Source organism: Agelaius tricolor, unplaced genomic scaffold (assembly GCF_023055355.1).
Source record: "Agelaius tricolor isolate 1412-34295 unplaced genomic scaffold, bAgeTri1.0.p SCAF_9, whole genome shotgun sequence".
NCBI classification, from domain to species: Eukaryota; Metazoa; Chordata; class Aves; order Passeriformes; family Icteridae; genus Agelaius; species Agelaius tricolor.
Window position 1 is genome coordinate 43,021,465 of NW_027269269.1, and position 16,745 is coordinate 43,038,209.

The 16,745-nt window shown below is 36.5% G+C and overlaps 1 protein-coding gene across 3 annotated transcripts in view; it reads left to right on the forward strand.

The window, feature by feature from the left end:
- Positions 1 to 16,745, forward strand: part of CADM2 (cell adhesion molecule 2) — a 578,437-nt gene that overhangs the window by 397,250 nt on the left and 164,442 nt on the right. For all 3 annotated transcript variants that reach the window (XM_071433713.1, XM_071433715.1, XM_071433714.1), the window contains one exon: positions 10,694 to 10,843. In XM_071433713.1, the coding sequence (XP_071289814.1) occupies positions 10,694 to 10,843 (150 nt within the window). The remainder of the gene's footprint in view (positions 1 to 10,693; positions 10,844 to 16,745) is intronic.

The window sequence follows — 16,745 nt, forward strand, 5'->3', positions numbered from 1 at the left end:
CCTTTAAGAGCAGTAAGGGCAAGAATTTCAAGCAAATATGATATTTGGGTTGAAGCTTTTTATTCATAGACAACTGGAAATGACAGACTTCATGTTGAATTCTCACAAATAAAAGGGATCCAAAGGTCAAAATAAAAAAAGAAACACATTCTAGAATAAGAACTTAGAGATTTTGAATAAGAGACTGTTTCTACCACCCACTGCTAAAGTGAGGTCAAGCGATGAAAAAATAAGGTTTCAAAAAGCAGTTTTTGAGGACAGTGACAGAATTCAGGAATATAATTTCCTTTAAATTACCATATAATCATAGAAACAGAGAATGGTTTGGGTTCTAAGGGACTTTTAAGTTCATCCAGTTCCAACCCCCCTGCCCTGGGCAGGGACACCTTTCACAATCCCAGGTTGTTCAAAGTCCCACCCAGCCTGACCTGGGACACTTCCAGGGATGGGGCATCCTGTTCCATATTTTAAATTAAATTTTAAAAAGTTCCTTTTTTATGTCCTAAATCACCTTAGCAGTTCCCATTGTCACAGTATGTACGATGTGTTTAGGGGCACAATGCTGAATGCAACTTGGATTTAGGCATTTCTAAATTTGTGTTGGCAGGGAAATAGAAGACCAACATATGAACAATCTTTCTAATTTATATCTGTGTATTAACCTAAGGTTCAATAGCACAACAGGGGAAGTTTAGGGGATGTTTTAAAGAGCCCAGGTTTGTGTTTAGCTACATGTGAGGAGCATGGCATTTGTAAATAACGCTCTTAGAGAGGACTGGAAAAAAAAAATACAATCATTATACAGCACCATGCTCAGTGAAGCCACAGCAGCTTTTTCCTGTCCCTGCTGCTGCGTGGCACACATCCAGGTATCTGCTGTACTAACACTTGCTCCTGGGAGGAGGTGAAGAAAAAAGGGTCCATAAGGTTTCCATTGGCCTAGACAACTGAAACATCTGCTAGACTCATGAGCAGCTTGCTGGCCTAAGTCAGCAGGAAGAACTGCTGCAGATCAGCACTGCCATATCAATGGAGATTTCATAGACCACAGGGAGGAAAAAAGAAAGTCAAGAGAGTAAGTGATTTTATTTCAAACTACACCCAAGTCTAATGCAGTTTTACATGGAGTGATATCTAAATTGCACAAAATTAGAGCCACATCTACAACTGATCTGCATGCTAGACTCATTAGGGAAACAGGTACATGAAAGAATAGCAGGATCCAATCCTAATCTTCTGATATCTGTTAATAGGAACAATTGACCTGGTTCCCAGATGAAATTTGCCAAAAAGCAATCACCTGAGAAAGCATTCTCTTCACTCAGAAGGTTGCACAGGATGAAGCCTCCTCTGTCATTCTGAAATACTAATAGTGTTGTTAGAAGGGAAAGGGCCATTCTTTGCTGGGACACAGAGCAGAGGCAAAGAGCAAGTGTTGAGGCAACAAGGGGAGAGGGCAGAGTGGAAAATCCATCCTTGTTTGGTGTAAACTGCCTTTCATTTTTGTAGGTCAAGCCTGGCTTCTGATGCCTAAAAGTGTAGTGTGGCCTAAGTAATTTTGTTGTTTATAGTTTGGTGCCACTTAGGCTCAAAAAGGCTGCTAGAATTGTATAAAGCAGTTATTCTCCAGACCAATTCCTGGCCTTATTTTATTGTGTAGACCAAGGGAGGGGAAAGCAACCCATCAAGTACAAAGTCAGTTTTGAAACTGTTGTTCTGTACTTGAACTTTGATGAGCTTAAACTGAGCTGTGATGTCCTCTGCACAAGAAAAAAAAGTCCAACATGAAAGAAGGTAGATATCGACAGGATGGTGAAACCATCAGGAGTGAAAACTTTGTGAATATACAGATGATCACAAGTGGAAAACTTTATTAATCATTCTGACTTTTCCTTTGTGAGAATCCAAACTGCTTTCTTCAGGGAACATTCCCAGCTGGCCAGGATGTGTTTAGGTATTGATCAGCACAAGGTCATTAAGGGAAGTGCCGGTTCAGATCAAACTGCGTGCACCGAATTTGCCACCTTTAAGACAGGGTTTCGTTTGTGGGTTAAAACACAACTCTTCAGAATAGTTTTTATGTTTATGAAAGGGATTTTTTCAAAAGTATCTAAGTAAGCTTGTCCATATTTTGTTCCATTGACAAAATTCAAAGGTCTGACCCCTGTATATTGATCCCCATTTACTGCTAGGATAGTTTTATCAGTACTACTTACAACTACAGAGTATTTCACTGAAAACCACCAGTGATGTAGTAATCAGAACACAGAAGTCTCTGATCAAAATCTGTTTTCCCCACCTTTGCTCTTTTCTTCAATTAACTTTGAGGATGACATGTCACCTGAAGCAAACTGAGCAGTGAAATGTTGGAAGTCCAGGCAGCAAAGATTTATTTAGTGTACTGGTGCATTGACAGGTTATTCTTATTCAGATTGCTTCCAAACCAGGGGGTGGTAAGATCATGTTTTAATGTGCTGTGCTAGTCTAATTAAAATATACCGAAGTAAAAAGAAGTTAAATCCACAGAAACAAGCTGGGGTTTATTAGCAATTTTATCACTGTTCTTCACTCCCCTCTCCTATGTGGGCATATATGTGTAAATATGTACAAGACGTGTTTAGTTCTAATTTTTTTAACAAGAATAAAGCTACGGTGTGGGCAAATACAAAGGGAAACCTAGAACAGTTTTATTTTTCACTTCTGCTCAGCTGTTCAATACAGTGAAAAGTTCAAGCTTCCTTATTTAAACACAGGAGGTTCCATTTGGTGAGCGAGCTCTTGCTATGTGTGTTTAGAACTAGAAATAAGCAGTGCAGTTATGGTGCATTCTGGGGGATTTCTGAATGCTTTCTGAGATCACAAACATTCAAACAACAGCACTACTTGGAGCTGATTTGTGTAGCTGCCTCTTCTCTGTCTTTTAGCTTCTCGTTGAATGACATTTCAGAAGTTGGTGAAACAAAGTTAAAAGTGGAAGGCTTTTAAACCTTGGGTGTGTTCTGCTCAGATACAAAAAAAAGGTCAAACAGAGAACAAAGATAAATAGATATGCAATAAGAAAGTCCTTGCCAGGTGGGTTACCTACATGTTGGACTTCAAATACCATGATTTGTCTTTAAGGATGAAGGAAGGAGGAAAAGTATTCCTAGAGGGATGCAAATATTTTTTTCTTTTATAGAACTCAATAGCTGGAAAGCCTAAGAGAACATTTTCTTCCAATAGATTTACAATTTCTCACAAATGAGAGAAAGGAAGTCATGAAAAGGATTGTAGCAAATTGAGGAGGGAAAAGATGAATCAAATCTACTGATACATTTTTTCTTCTTTGTGTAATTTTTCTTCTTTGTGTAATTTTTCTTCTTTGTTAAATGAAGTGAAATGTTTGATTTGAAAATTTGAAAACCAAGATATTTAGATTTTTGCTGAAGAAAAATTGTTTTCTTTGAATATTGTGTGAAAAGTTAATATTTCTAATTATATCAGTCCATCTTCTAGCCAAAATTTTCTTAATTAGTTTGGAATTTCTAGTAATTTCCATATTTTTTACACATTAGTTATTTGCAATAGAAGTATTATTTTTCAAAATATTTGCCCCTAGCATTAATGTTAAATTCTATTTATATTTACTCTGAAATTACTCTGGGCAATTTGCCCAAAGTATATCAAACCAGGATTAAAATAGAGGAGAATCGTGGGAAAGGCTGTGGTTGGCTTTCTGAATAATTGGGAGATTAGCAAAGGTGTCTTTGGTATATATTACAGATTAGGAATAGAAATATGGTGACCCAGATCTTGAAAGAAATTAAAGTGTCCAATTCCTTACTCTTCATGTTGGGACTGGATGCTCTCCTGCTTTTAGAGAAAAAGGAGTTTTCAATTTGTTAAGGCACAAAGAATTGAGCATAAAGCTTTAAAGTGACAAGTGACACAAAGCTCTGAGCCATATCTACAATTATGAGAATGAGAAAATTGGTCAGTTTGTTAAAACTTTTGTGGGAAGACGAGGTTCACTTCAATTATGTTTGGATTTGTAACTTCCTCAGGAATTCAGAGTGTTGCAAGAGAATGCCTTTTAATAAATAATAACTGAAGAAAATCACTGGATACTCTTGTCCATTCACAAGCAAGTAATACCATGGTGATAGCCTGAAAAGAGTAAAAACTAGGCACTTAGGCAAGGTTACTAGGAAACAGCATTGGTTTGTTTTGGTTTTTTTACCCTATTATCTCTCTCGTACTTTTTTCCTGTGTATTACTGTGGAATAATTGTACTTCAGTTTTTTTTTTTGTTCCAATTTATATCTGCAATCTCTTTCACTGTCATATAGCCCAAATTAATGATATTTTGAGTTAGCTGCTGGTTTGGAGACATACACCTGAAATACATGGGGTGAAGGAAGGAAGAAGTGGCTTCTTCCTTTTCTATTTTTGCTATCAGATATAAATTTCATAGTCTGAAATCAGAGACTGCACTCTTGTCCTTTGCCTTTGCATTATTTTAGTATTGCTGAAACATTTAAAAAGGTTCATTTAAAAGACCTTGAATGCACAATCTGGGGTTAACAGTTATTCACTGCATTATTTCTTCTCTCTGAAACCTGTCATTCTGTACTAAGTTTCTGCAGTGTTCTCATTAATTCCAGTGTTCTCTGCAAGAGGTTTTGTTACTGGAGTATCTAACAGCTATTGCAGGACACAATTTTGTTTGTTTTGTTTGGTTTGCTTCTTTTTTTAAATGATGTTTTTGCAGTGAGCAAACAACTTAAACTGAACAGCATAACTGCATAAACTCAAAAAGTATTTACCATCCAGATATAGAACTAAATTACTGTTATTTAAAACAGCAAGTTCAGAAAGGTGAATTCATCCAGTCAAGGACTATGTGTATCAAATAATGCTCAGGCAAGCTTTTGTTCTTTAAAAATGCTGTATGAATTCAGTTTAACATGCATGCACATGGCTGTATTTTCTTTTAGAATAAAGCAAAGAAGGTAGTTATGCATCAGGAGTTAAACTGCTTTTTTTAATCTGTCATCGATATTTTTATCACACTCCTAAGGACTGTTCTAAAAAAAAATTAAAAATAGTAAACTTGCATAGTTTCTTCCTTCAGAATTTCCAGGACATGAACCTTCAATCTGGTCTCCATGCTGACAAAAAAAAGAAGCAGATTCATTCCCATTGCAAAGTCAGAAAAAGCCCACAGTGCACAGTAATGCAGATCACTGTTTATTCCTGCTGAAATGCAATTCACAATATCATTACTCTTTAAATTAGGTAAAGACAAGCTAATAACACTTTGTCTCCTTGGAGAGATATTTGCATTATTTCATATATAAATTAAGTGAGAAAGCCAGAAAAGTGATTCAGTATATTAGATATTTCATCATAATGGGTTCTTCCCCCTAATGTTTTAGTTTCTTTACTAAGAAAGAAGGCCAGAATTAATCTCGTCTCCCTACAGATGTAAGCTGCTATTTCAAATAGTAAGCTGCTTTCCCTCCCACCCAAATATTTATTTTTAGGGTCTGGTCCTGTTAACATCAATATTAAAAATCAGACTGTTTTGAAAATTAATTTGCTCAAGTTTGGGCTTTTTTTTTTTTTTTTTTAATTTCCTCTGCTAATCCTTTGCATTTTATGGGCCCTGGTTTTGGCTGACACCATGCTATAGAGGTATCAAATAAAAAGCCCATGGCTTTGTGGTTCCATGCAAGACTGAAAAGGATAAATGTCTGCTATAAAACTTTAGACTCTGCTTTTCCCCTCTTGCATGCTGATAAACTTAATTTACCTCATGGGGACACTGGTCTGCCAGGCTCTCAAAAGTAGAACCAGTGTGGCAAAACATGGATAATTCACTGCTGTCTCTCTCACTTCTTTTCCAGGCCATGCTCTCTAACTAAAGCCATTTCTTTTTCTGCCTTTATGATACAGAGTGGCAAAGCTTGCTGCCCTGATAATGTGAAATACTCTTAATTTGTGACATAGCTGTTTACTTTACAAAAAGAGACCGTTGCAGAAACAAAACTAAAGAGAGAATTATTTTTTCTCTGTGCTTACAGCCACCTAGTCACGTTTATAATTAGCCTGGTAAATTGATTAGAATGTATCACCTAAGCATCAAGTGGGAGTGTTAAACTCATTAAAGAGCTTTCATTGTAATTGCAAAAAATAAAAAAAAAAAAAAAACCCAAAACAACAACAACAAAAACAAAACAAAAACCAAAAGCAAAGCCACAAAACCAAGCACAAAACTTAACCCAAGCATAAACAAAAAACCATGAGGCAAACTCACATGATGAATGTTTACAAACTGGACCAAATAATGATAATTATTCTACATAGACTTGACACATACTGGGATAAAAATCAGTGCTAAATGTAAAAACAGTTTAGCCATGATTTCTGGGTGGGGAAAAAAAAAAAAGCCATTCTTGACAGGGAACAACTTGTGGCTAATGAAATATGAGAACTGGTCCTCCACAAAGCATTGCAGAAACAACCTGTGGTAGAATATATTTAAACATAGCTCCATCTAGTCCAAAAAGTTGAAATAGTACTGCTAGCAAAGCTTCTAAAATGAGCAGAGGGCCTGGGATACAACATGATGACAATGATGTCTTGATGCAGCCTCCTTTCTGCAGTAAGATCACTGCTTGTTTACCTTTGCATAACCTTGTAGTTTTTTCCTTTTCAGATGCAAGGGAATTATTAATGTGGGCCATCAGTATTTATTTTTCATTTTTAAGTCTTTTTTAGTGTATTCCATACAGGCAGTAAAATTGTTTGTCCTCCTTCTAGATTTGATTTTGGAACAGAATGTAATTTTACATAGTGTAGTGGATAAATATATATGTACATATATATGTTTGTTTGTTTATTTATTTATTTATGACTTGACCTGCTGCTGGAGGTTAGAAATGTCATCTATTCCCAGCCATTTGTTGGGAGGATAGCAAGTAAGCTGGATGGCTAGCCCTGTGTTTAGGATGGTCAGCCATAATAATCCCTGTCATATTCATTTTCTCAATTGTACCTGTCAATCATCTCAGTTAATAGTTAAGTAGGAAGTAAATTCTACTGAACTTGCCTAAAAAGCTGTGTGAAGTGCAGTGAAGGGAACTGGAAGGGTGTGTGAGGAAAAATTCCAGCCCCATGGTAAACCTTCAGCCACACCTGGGTCTGACCATAGACCAAGACAATCTTTTAAGTGTGCAAGCAAGAATCCCAAAAACTGGCAGAAAAGTGGCATCACCTTTGGATTTCTGCCTGCTGTGGCTGCAGCAGGGGGGCTTCCAGGTCTGGGCTGCACACTTCAGAAAGAAGAGGACACATGGAAGAGGGCACACAGAGGCACAGACTAATTAAAGGATTAGAAAAATGAGATTTCTGCAGAAAGACTTAAGAGCTCAATTTATTTAGATTATCAAAAAGAAGGTTAATGGGTGATAGGATCACAGTCTCTAAGTACCTACAAGAGAAATTTGATAAGAGAGGGCTCTTCAGAGCAGGGGAAAAGATACAAGAGCCAGTGGAAACTGGGTGCTAAGCAAGACAAATGCAGAGCAGAAGTAGATTTTGTGGTTTTGTTTGAACAATGGGGACTGTTGCTCTCTGGAATAAGTTACTGAAGGGGCCACTAAATTTTCCACTACTGGACTTGTTAAGTTAAGATGGAATGCTTTTTTTTAGGGGACATTAACAGAAACAAGGCCTCTGCCACACAATTTTGTCAGATGCTCAAGAACCATAAGGAGTCTCTAGTAGCATAATCCACTTCTTTCACACTTTTACTGCAGTAAAAGGGCAGGATGGTGGTGCTTGCTTTAGTTTTCACCTGTTTCATATAGAGCTTTACAACCTTCTCCTGTCCTTCCAGCCCTACTTCAGTATCCCAAGTTAGATGCAACAGTAAAATAAATCTCATAAGTTTTTCTTTGTCTTAGTTTTCCCATCACTTGCTAATAGTTTTTGTTTTCACCTAGAAGAGTGCAGTATCCATTCATTTGGACTTGCTTTATATAGTTTTCTCTGTCCTGCAAAGGCTCCCTTCTTTCTACTCGGGCTACTTTCCATATTAAATTTTCTCTCGTTTTCTCTGTACCTCTTTCTCCAGTCCAAACTTCCCATGAAGCTCTGTGCATCTCCTCCAGAACCATACAGATCCTCTGTTGGCAAGAGATACAATGAACGGTTTTGTCTTAGTTTTATATTCTAAATTAATTCTTGTTTCCAAATCATCAGCAATCACTAGGTTGGTCAGAGAACAGAAAATTCTTCTGACCTATTCAGGTTATGGCATCTACAGTTTCAATTTATATGGTTGATCAGAATAGTTTACTTCTTGACCAGAGATGGGTCTGAGTTGGCAGTCATTAACAAATGATGGAGTGCACGTACACTGACACCTTCATGATAAGAGCTGTAATATCAGACAGACAACACAGGGTAATTATGGGGAGATCTCCTCATCTGTGTTAATAGGGTCCTGAGTCATTACAGCAGGTTCTTTATTAAACTACCTCCCATTCCAATTCTTTAATGTAAGTGACAGATTTCTCTGTGCTAATCTCTGGCACTAGGTTCTGTTTAATGCTCCTTGCAGGCAGAAAGTGTTTTAGCCCACATAGCCTCCTATTCACAGCTCATACTTTAGAAGGTTATTCCTTTGGTAAGTTGCCTGTAATTTAGTGGAAGTAATAACAGGCTGTGTGCATTTTTCTGGATTTAAAAAATTCCAATTTAAATGATAAGCAATTTATGCAATATCTTGAAGTTCCTTGACACATTGGAATTGAAAGAGGAGAAGTGGAAGGAAATTACAAATCTTTTCTGTTTTCTTTTTTTTCCATCCTTGTTTATGATTTTTCTCTCATCATATATTTCTCAATGTGTGGTTTTCAAGAAGCAGGGTTTGATTAATGAAGTGTCAGATACAGAGGATGTCATGAGAATTTTGGCATTTATTATTTGCAGCATTTAAATTAGCTATGGTATTTTTAGTGTTCCTATTTTTTTTTTTACTATATCTGTTATCCTGTTGATAGCAAATACTCTCTTAAAGTAAATATCAGTACATAGTAAATCTTGATCATTAGACAGCTGTAGTTGATATTTATACAAAAAATTATACCATTTATTCAGATCTGCATTTTTATGAAATTATGTTATTTATTTCACTGATGTGGGTGATTTTGTTCCATGTCTAATGCCATGAGGATTATTTTACAGAGGGAAATCAAAATCTGACTAGAATTCTGGTTTGTGCAATATCAGTAGGTCAAATAGAAGTTTGGTAGTTAATCTTTTATTTAGTACTTTCTTACTCTGGTCATCTGCAAACCTGTATCCTAGGTAATAGATTTTCATATTTTCATGCTTTTGTATAGAAGACATGCCTCAGTTTAACTTACTTGGGAACAAGTCTGATGAGAACCACTAAAATAGAATGTTTCTCTGAAGGTTTTATGATTTTGTATTGTATCATTAATGGATATTGTATATATTATTTCCTTGATGTGCTTGTGACACATCTATGAGCTTGTTCCCTCCTGTAGGACTGTAGAGAGGTTTTTAATTTCTGACACATCCCACTTGAGTGTCAATCTTGGCATTACACTTCTTATGCAAGCATCTCTACCTACTCTTCAGTGCTTCTTTAAATAGAACCTCTGTAAAAGCAGGAGAAGAAAGAAGCATATATTTCACTTGGAGTATGAGGTTGTCTTTCTTTTGCATTGTACCCTCAAATAAATATCTCCTAGTTAACAATCATATGTTCAATGAAGTGTCTTGCTTTGATGATTATTGAAGATTTTTTTTTCTTTCCCCACCCATGTTAAAACCCACTTCCATGTTTTTTCTGTGCACCCTTCTTGCAGTCCTGTTTTGTCAGAATGTGTTGTGCTGTTTGACAAGGGGTGTGCTATAACACTACATAAACACTTTAGCCTAACTATGCCATTGGAAATGCTTGTGATTCAAGAACCTGACTGATACTGCTCCTCTGTTGTGTAGAGGCATTTGGAAGCCTTCCCAGTGACTTTTCAGCAAGCACTTAATGTGATTGATAATGCTCTGGGATAGAATCACAGACGTGAAAGAGACCTACTACATCACCTCTTCTATTTTCATATGAGATCAGGTTATATTCCCCCAACAGAGCATGCATCAAGTGTTAGATTCACACTACATTTGTTCTCCAACAACTTCCCAAACCTGACACAGAAAGCATCATCCTGAGAGGTCTTTAAAATGTATAAAAAAGAAACAGAGAGTCAAGGTTGCCCCATCCCTCTCTGTTAAAAACTCTGTGGACTTTTATGTTATGTTTTCAGCAATGATTTAACTGTATTGTCTGCACTGACTTGTCTTTGGTACGTCTGAGGAGGCAAAACTGCTGAGTATTTCTTTGAAATTAAATAGTATGACTCACAGAGGAGGACAAAGAAGGGGGAAACCCCTTATTTCTTAATTCATCCAGCTGTTTCTTGGTTGTAATGAATATATTGTAAATGCAGTTGTAAAAAATTTATTATACTACCTTTCTTTGGTCAGACTAGATCACATTGAATTCTGGGTCTATCATCTGTGGGAAGCTGCTGCAATAAATTCAATCCTGCAACTTAAATATTTTCTTTTTTTTTTCTCTTGTTCTCTTCCTTCCTGCATCCCTTCCCTCCCTCCTCAGGCAGCCAAGGGCAGTTTCCACTCACACAGAACGTCACAGTTGTTGAAGGTGGAACAGCAAATTTGACCTGCAGGGTCGATCAAAATGATAACACCTCCCTCCAGTGGTCAAATCCAGCTCAACAGACACTGTACTTCGATGACAAGAAAGGTAAGTTGTTTCCTGAACTCATGCTTCTGCACTGGTTTTTAATAAGAAATAAATGTTTAAACCCATTTCTCTTTAATACTCTGATGTGAAGGTATTTCCCATATATTTTAGTAATTGATGTCTTCCGTTATAATTATTATGTGATTTTTTTTTGACTGGGGTTCACTGAAATACTCTCTTGCACATTATATTATATTTAAATTATTAAAGAAAAAGAATAGGATTTGAAAGGCTTACTTTAAGATAATTTGCATAGAAAGGCTTATTTTAAGATAATTTGCTTTGAAAGGCTTATTTGAAGGTAATTTTGCATTGTTGAAAAATATATTGGAAGAGCATTTATGAGTGGCAAGAGAAGTAATAGCCCATAAAACTTTGTGACTCCTTTTTATTGGTGTGTATGCATAAATATTCTATATATTTTTACATTTATGTACATAATCCCACAGTTTGCCACTAGTGTACAGCAGTCTGCTTGCTGGTGCAATGCACAGTTGCTGTGGTAGCTGTTCTTAACAGCTAATAAAAAATGCTGGGATTTTGTGTCCAGATGTCTCCAATGTTTCCATGCACAGATTTTTTTTTTTACATTTTAGTTAAATTAGTGAAGAACAAAAGACCAGAAAACATCCATTCCTTGCAAAAATAAGGACGTTATTTTGCAGTATTACATATTTGTAGACATTGAATTGAACTGAAAAAGCATTGCATTTTACATAATAGAATGTTAATGTCAAGATTGCAGTACATTCTGTAAAGAAATTAAAGTTAGGAGTAATAAATTCATCACTTGGCTTTAAAAAATGTAAAAGCTTTGGTGTTGATTTCAGTAGTACAAAAGTTCAACAGTTAATTCTGGTGCGTGAATTTATTTTGAAAGGTGCTACATATTCTAGAACATATTTTAACAAGTGCAGTTATTACTCTGCTCAAAATTAAAGAACTGCTGTCCAAATGCTTTGCTGAATGATTACAAGAGTTTAAAATACCTTGTAGGACTAAAAACGCTCTGTGGATCTGTGCACTTCAATAAAAGAGAATCTAAAACCTGTCATTTTATACCTGCAGAAGCTGCAATCAAAATATGTTTTTTTACTATTAATATAATAGCTGAATAGAATCTCTTGATGGTGTTGAAGTGGTTCCTTTCTCTTTTATCTAATTTCCTGTAGCGTGTAATCATTTGATTTGCAATTTCTTTGAAATCATAAGTACCTTTTGAATGTAGGATTGAAGATGAGAGGTTTTATAAGGTGCAAACTTTCCAGCTGTAAGTCCTGTGCTGTCACCTTTGCCCACATGCACCCCTTCATTTTAGCTGTAATCATTAGTGATTTGGGGTGGGTAAGTAATGTCTGCAAAACTAAAAGCAGAGACACTTGTCTGTTGATAGGGCACATCAATACTCAGAAAATCTATATCTTTTATAAAATAAGTGACATTTTAAAGGATGCTGAGAAAGACGTGTGAGGACTGCAAATACATTAATTTAAGCATTGTAGCCATTTTGGTGTGAATTGAATTTTCTGTGTGCTTTAGCAAAATCTCTACTTTTACAACAAATAATTGAAGTTTGTATTAGTTTTGAATTTAATGAATTAAAGCAACAGAATTTGAATAGCATGCAGAGTAGTAAGTGCTAGAAGCAATTTATATTCCCCACAGGAGATGTGCAGAGCTCAAGTGTGTGAATTTAAGGGACCACAGTCTTTATTGAACTTTTAGCTCGTCCCAAGACTTGAAGGAATATTTGATGATTAATTTTATGGAGGAATTACTCTGCATCTAGTGCACATGGAAATGTCTTCATGTGGTGAAGAAAAACTTCAGGTCCTTTAGCTGGATATATTAAGCCTTATGTCAGCAGCGGTTTGCACTCTGTGTGATATTTCCAGTCTCAAGTATTCTGAGGGGTGTGAGCAGTACATCCAATTCCTGCATGGAAAACATTCTGCCACTTCTGAGAGGGAAGCTACAGCTTCCACTGGCAATTTTTCCTGTTTGTATATGTATGGGCTCCTATAAGTAAGAAATCTATTTCCTTCACGTTCTTTTGATGGTTGCATTATTGAGCCAAAAAGGAAAGAGATATTTATTAGTGGTTTTGTCAGGAAATGATGGCAAGTGAAACTGTATAGGCTTCCCCTTATTGTCTTTCCTTGTTTCCCACTTCTCCCAGCCAGGCATACAATTTGGCTATAAAAAAGCAGCTTTCTACTAGAACCAGTCATTGCATTTAATTTATTGACAGCAGTGTCTCTGCCAGAGTCTATTCAAACCTGGCTCTTATTGTTAGCCAAAACCAACCTGCAGGTCTTACTTGTCCTTTCAACACCATGAACATTGGTTTTTAATAGCTGTGTTTCTCAAACCCTGAAAATTAATGGAAGCTTGAATAGCTATAGAGTTATGTTCTGTTGGAAAGCAGAAGCTTAGACAAGCAGCATCACCAGCAGCCTTTCATCACCATCAGGGCTGAGTAACTCTGAGAGTTGCCATATTCAGAAATAAAGCAAATTTGCTTACTTTGAACTTTACTTCCCTTCAATAGTTTATTTTCTATTTATATGACTGGTACACGTAGGAGTGAGAGTGTATTTCTTTGTGTCTGGAAGCATTAAAAAAATTCAAGAAACCTGGTTTTTTTGATAGCTGTATATTTTAATAATTATGAGTCAAATAGTAAAATGAAGGAATGAACGTAAGTGTCAAAGAGGGTTGAGAGTCCAACAGAATATGAGAGAAATGAGAGCTGCCAGTATATATAATAATTAAAGTTAGAAAAGACCTTTAAGGTCTCATCAAGTCCAACCATAGACCTTAGGACCACCACCATATGGCAGAACTGGTGCCAAAAATACAGGAAATTGTCCATGCAGTGGAAAGCTCTTCCTTGCTGGATTGTCCTTGGTGAGACCCCTTCCATGCTCATGCTCCTTTCTCAAGCAAGTTGGTTCCCCTGTCTTGCAAAGCCATTTTCTGACAAAAATAGAACTTCTGGTGAAAAAGGAAAATGAGTCAGTCACCTGGAAGAAATGTGCCCTTCAAATTCCTGTGCCTTTCCACAAGGGGTTAATTATTAGTCTCCAGTTTATTAAAAATGGATGACACATATATTGTAAAAATCACACTAATGTAATTTTGCATTCTTCTGAACAGTGATGCAGTCATTGATGTTGAAGTTAGGAGTCATTCTTCCTTTTCTCTTCTAGATATTCTACAGTACAGAAGTGTACTGAGCCAGACATACTAGTACCAAAACCACATTATTAAAATTACTCTTCTCCTTCTCCTCACATACTGCTTTGGCCACCTCTCTCTAAGAGGGTTTTTTCTCAGTTAGGAGGATTGTGTGGCTGGTAAAGAACACTTCCAACCACAACCTTCACATCAAATTAATATTTCTTTATTATTTATGAAGGAGACAAGAGCTATTTTTAACTTGGGACATTTCTGGCACTTGGCCTATACAGCCTTAAAATGATATAGACAAAAAAATCAGGAGAGTCTTGTTTTAGAAAAGGCAACACTAAATTTAGTCAATGTGAAATTACAGTTCAGAGTTGTTTTCAGGTCTTCATCACTTGCAGTACTTTGTTTTCATTGTAAATTTAGGCTTAAAATGTGTTTGACTCATTGTGGTGATGGGAATAAGGAGGAGAAAGGAATCCTATTTTCCTACAGGAAATTAAGTTATAGCTTTTTTTATTATCTAACCAAGGCGAAACTGCTGCTTCCCTCCAACTCTTTCTTTGACACTCTAAAATATATTAAGATCCGAAATAACTTTCTCCTCATTATTATTCTAACACAGAGTAGCTAAAATATATGAAAATAGAAATGTTTGATCTGGTGGACTTGGTCTCACTGATGACCTGTCTCCTTGCTGTCCTTTTTGGTACTTCTGTCCTTTTCTGGTTCCTCTACCTCAGAGATTCAAGGGCATTGTGTATCAATTGTATTTTTAATTCTTTCTCTTTCATTTAAAAGATCAAATCTTTACCAGACAGTAACAAATACTGTACTGAATAAGTATTTATAAAAGGACTTATTCATATATATATATAATAAGGATACATGCTTCTAAATGTTAATAAGCTTTACCCTGGTTTCCCACCCCCTGCTCCCCCAAGAGAATTTTAAAGATTGTGTCTTCCTGAAAAATAGGAATTCACAACTCTAAGGAAGTCCAGATTCTCTGGAAACAAATGCAAATTGTGTGCTGCACTTGAAATGAGTCTTTCCCTACACAATTTTCAATTAAAATGAATAATTGCCATAGAAACCTCCGTATCACTTTATGCACCCAAGTACCTATAATTGCATAGCTGCCTTTGGAAGAAGCACAATGTGCAACAGTGTAGAACTGGCAGATATTATTTTAAATTAATATAGGTTATTTTATTTTATCTTCACTGGTGTTACTTCTTAAGGATTTTGAGAGGGCAATAAATGCAGAGAGACATAAATATGAATGCAGAGCTATAAGAAAAAGGCCATAGCATGGAAACAGAGATATTTGATAAAGAGAAGACTGAAAAGAACCTTTATGCAACTTCCTATAGCAGCCATCTTCTCATATTCCCATTCAGTAGGGAATATAGATAAATATGTAGCAGGATATTGAGTTATAAAGGAGGAATGTACAATGGAACAATGGCTGTTGATATCAAAGGTGTTTAATCTCCTCAGTATAAAAATGTGTAATCGGACTATCAAAAGGAAGAGAATCTGTACCTGGTGTGTACAGACCGAACAGTTTTGCTCAGTCAGGCAAGTGCAAGTGTAAAATACCTGCTCTCCACCTTAACAGGGAAGTTTTCAGGTCTCTTGATAGTAAAACAAGGGTGTGTTGACATTGACCATGATAAGTTTGCCACAAACTGACACAGATTTTGATGAGACATGTGCCTGATGCTAATCGTAGGTGGGTACATGTCCCCTGTGCTTTCATCAAGTAGTAGCACTTTCATGTCTTACTGAAAAATTAGAAAGGATATTCCAGCCTCAGAATTATTCATCCCTCAGCAGCAGAATATGTTTCTTTAGATGACCTTTGATTTTTCACGTGTAAGAGTGCTTGGCATTTATGTAGCTCTCTATCATCTCAATACCTTTCAGAGATAGTGGGGTACTAGACAAGGGTTGTGAGAGGCCACTGATTTTGCAAAGCCCACGAGAGCTTCCCTGATAGGCACAGTGCCTCAGGTGATCTTGGGAACACGTCTGGGGACAGCAGCAGCCCGGGAGGTTCAGCATTTGCTCCCTCTCAGGGGTGGCAATATTGTGTTGGAACTTGCATGTGTGTTTAGAGAGTTTAGGCTGTGTCTCTAATCAAACCATTGTGACTGTTGGGATGTGCTATCAGCTTCATACAAACAACTCCTGACCTTTTTCTTTCTCAATAGGAAGATATTTAGAGAGACACAGAAATTCACTGTGTATAAGGCATGGGATTTTAATTCCAGTGGCATGTATGTCAGTTTAGAAGGACTCATTAGTGCAGCGAATTTTTTTTTCTAACACTAAAATGGTGATTTAATTGCCACCCAAAGGGCTGGTCCTTTCAGGTAGGAAAATCCTGTCTTTTTGATGTTATAGATACTGAACTCCATCCTAGATAGCTCTATTTATTCTTTGACTTGTTTTGTAGCAGCCAGGCTGCTGCTATTGAATTTAAGTATCAACCAAATCTATGCCATTCTCTGGTGATTCAGCCTCAGATTCTAATCTGCATAAACAACAGAGGTACTTGTGAGTTAGAAAAATAATTTGAGGATATTTCTGACTGGGGAGAAATCGTGAACTTACCTCTTGTAGACATTTAATGATTCTAGTAAGCAGTTGAATTTAAGATGTAGGTGAGCATGTAGACAAAAGGAATAGACTTATACAAAACATG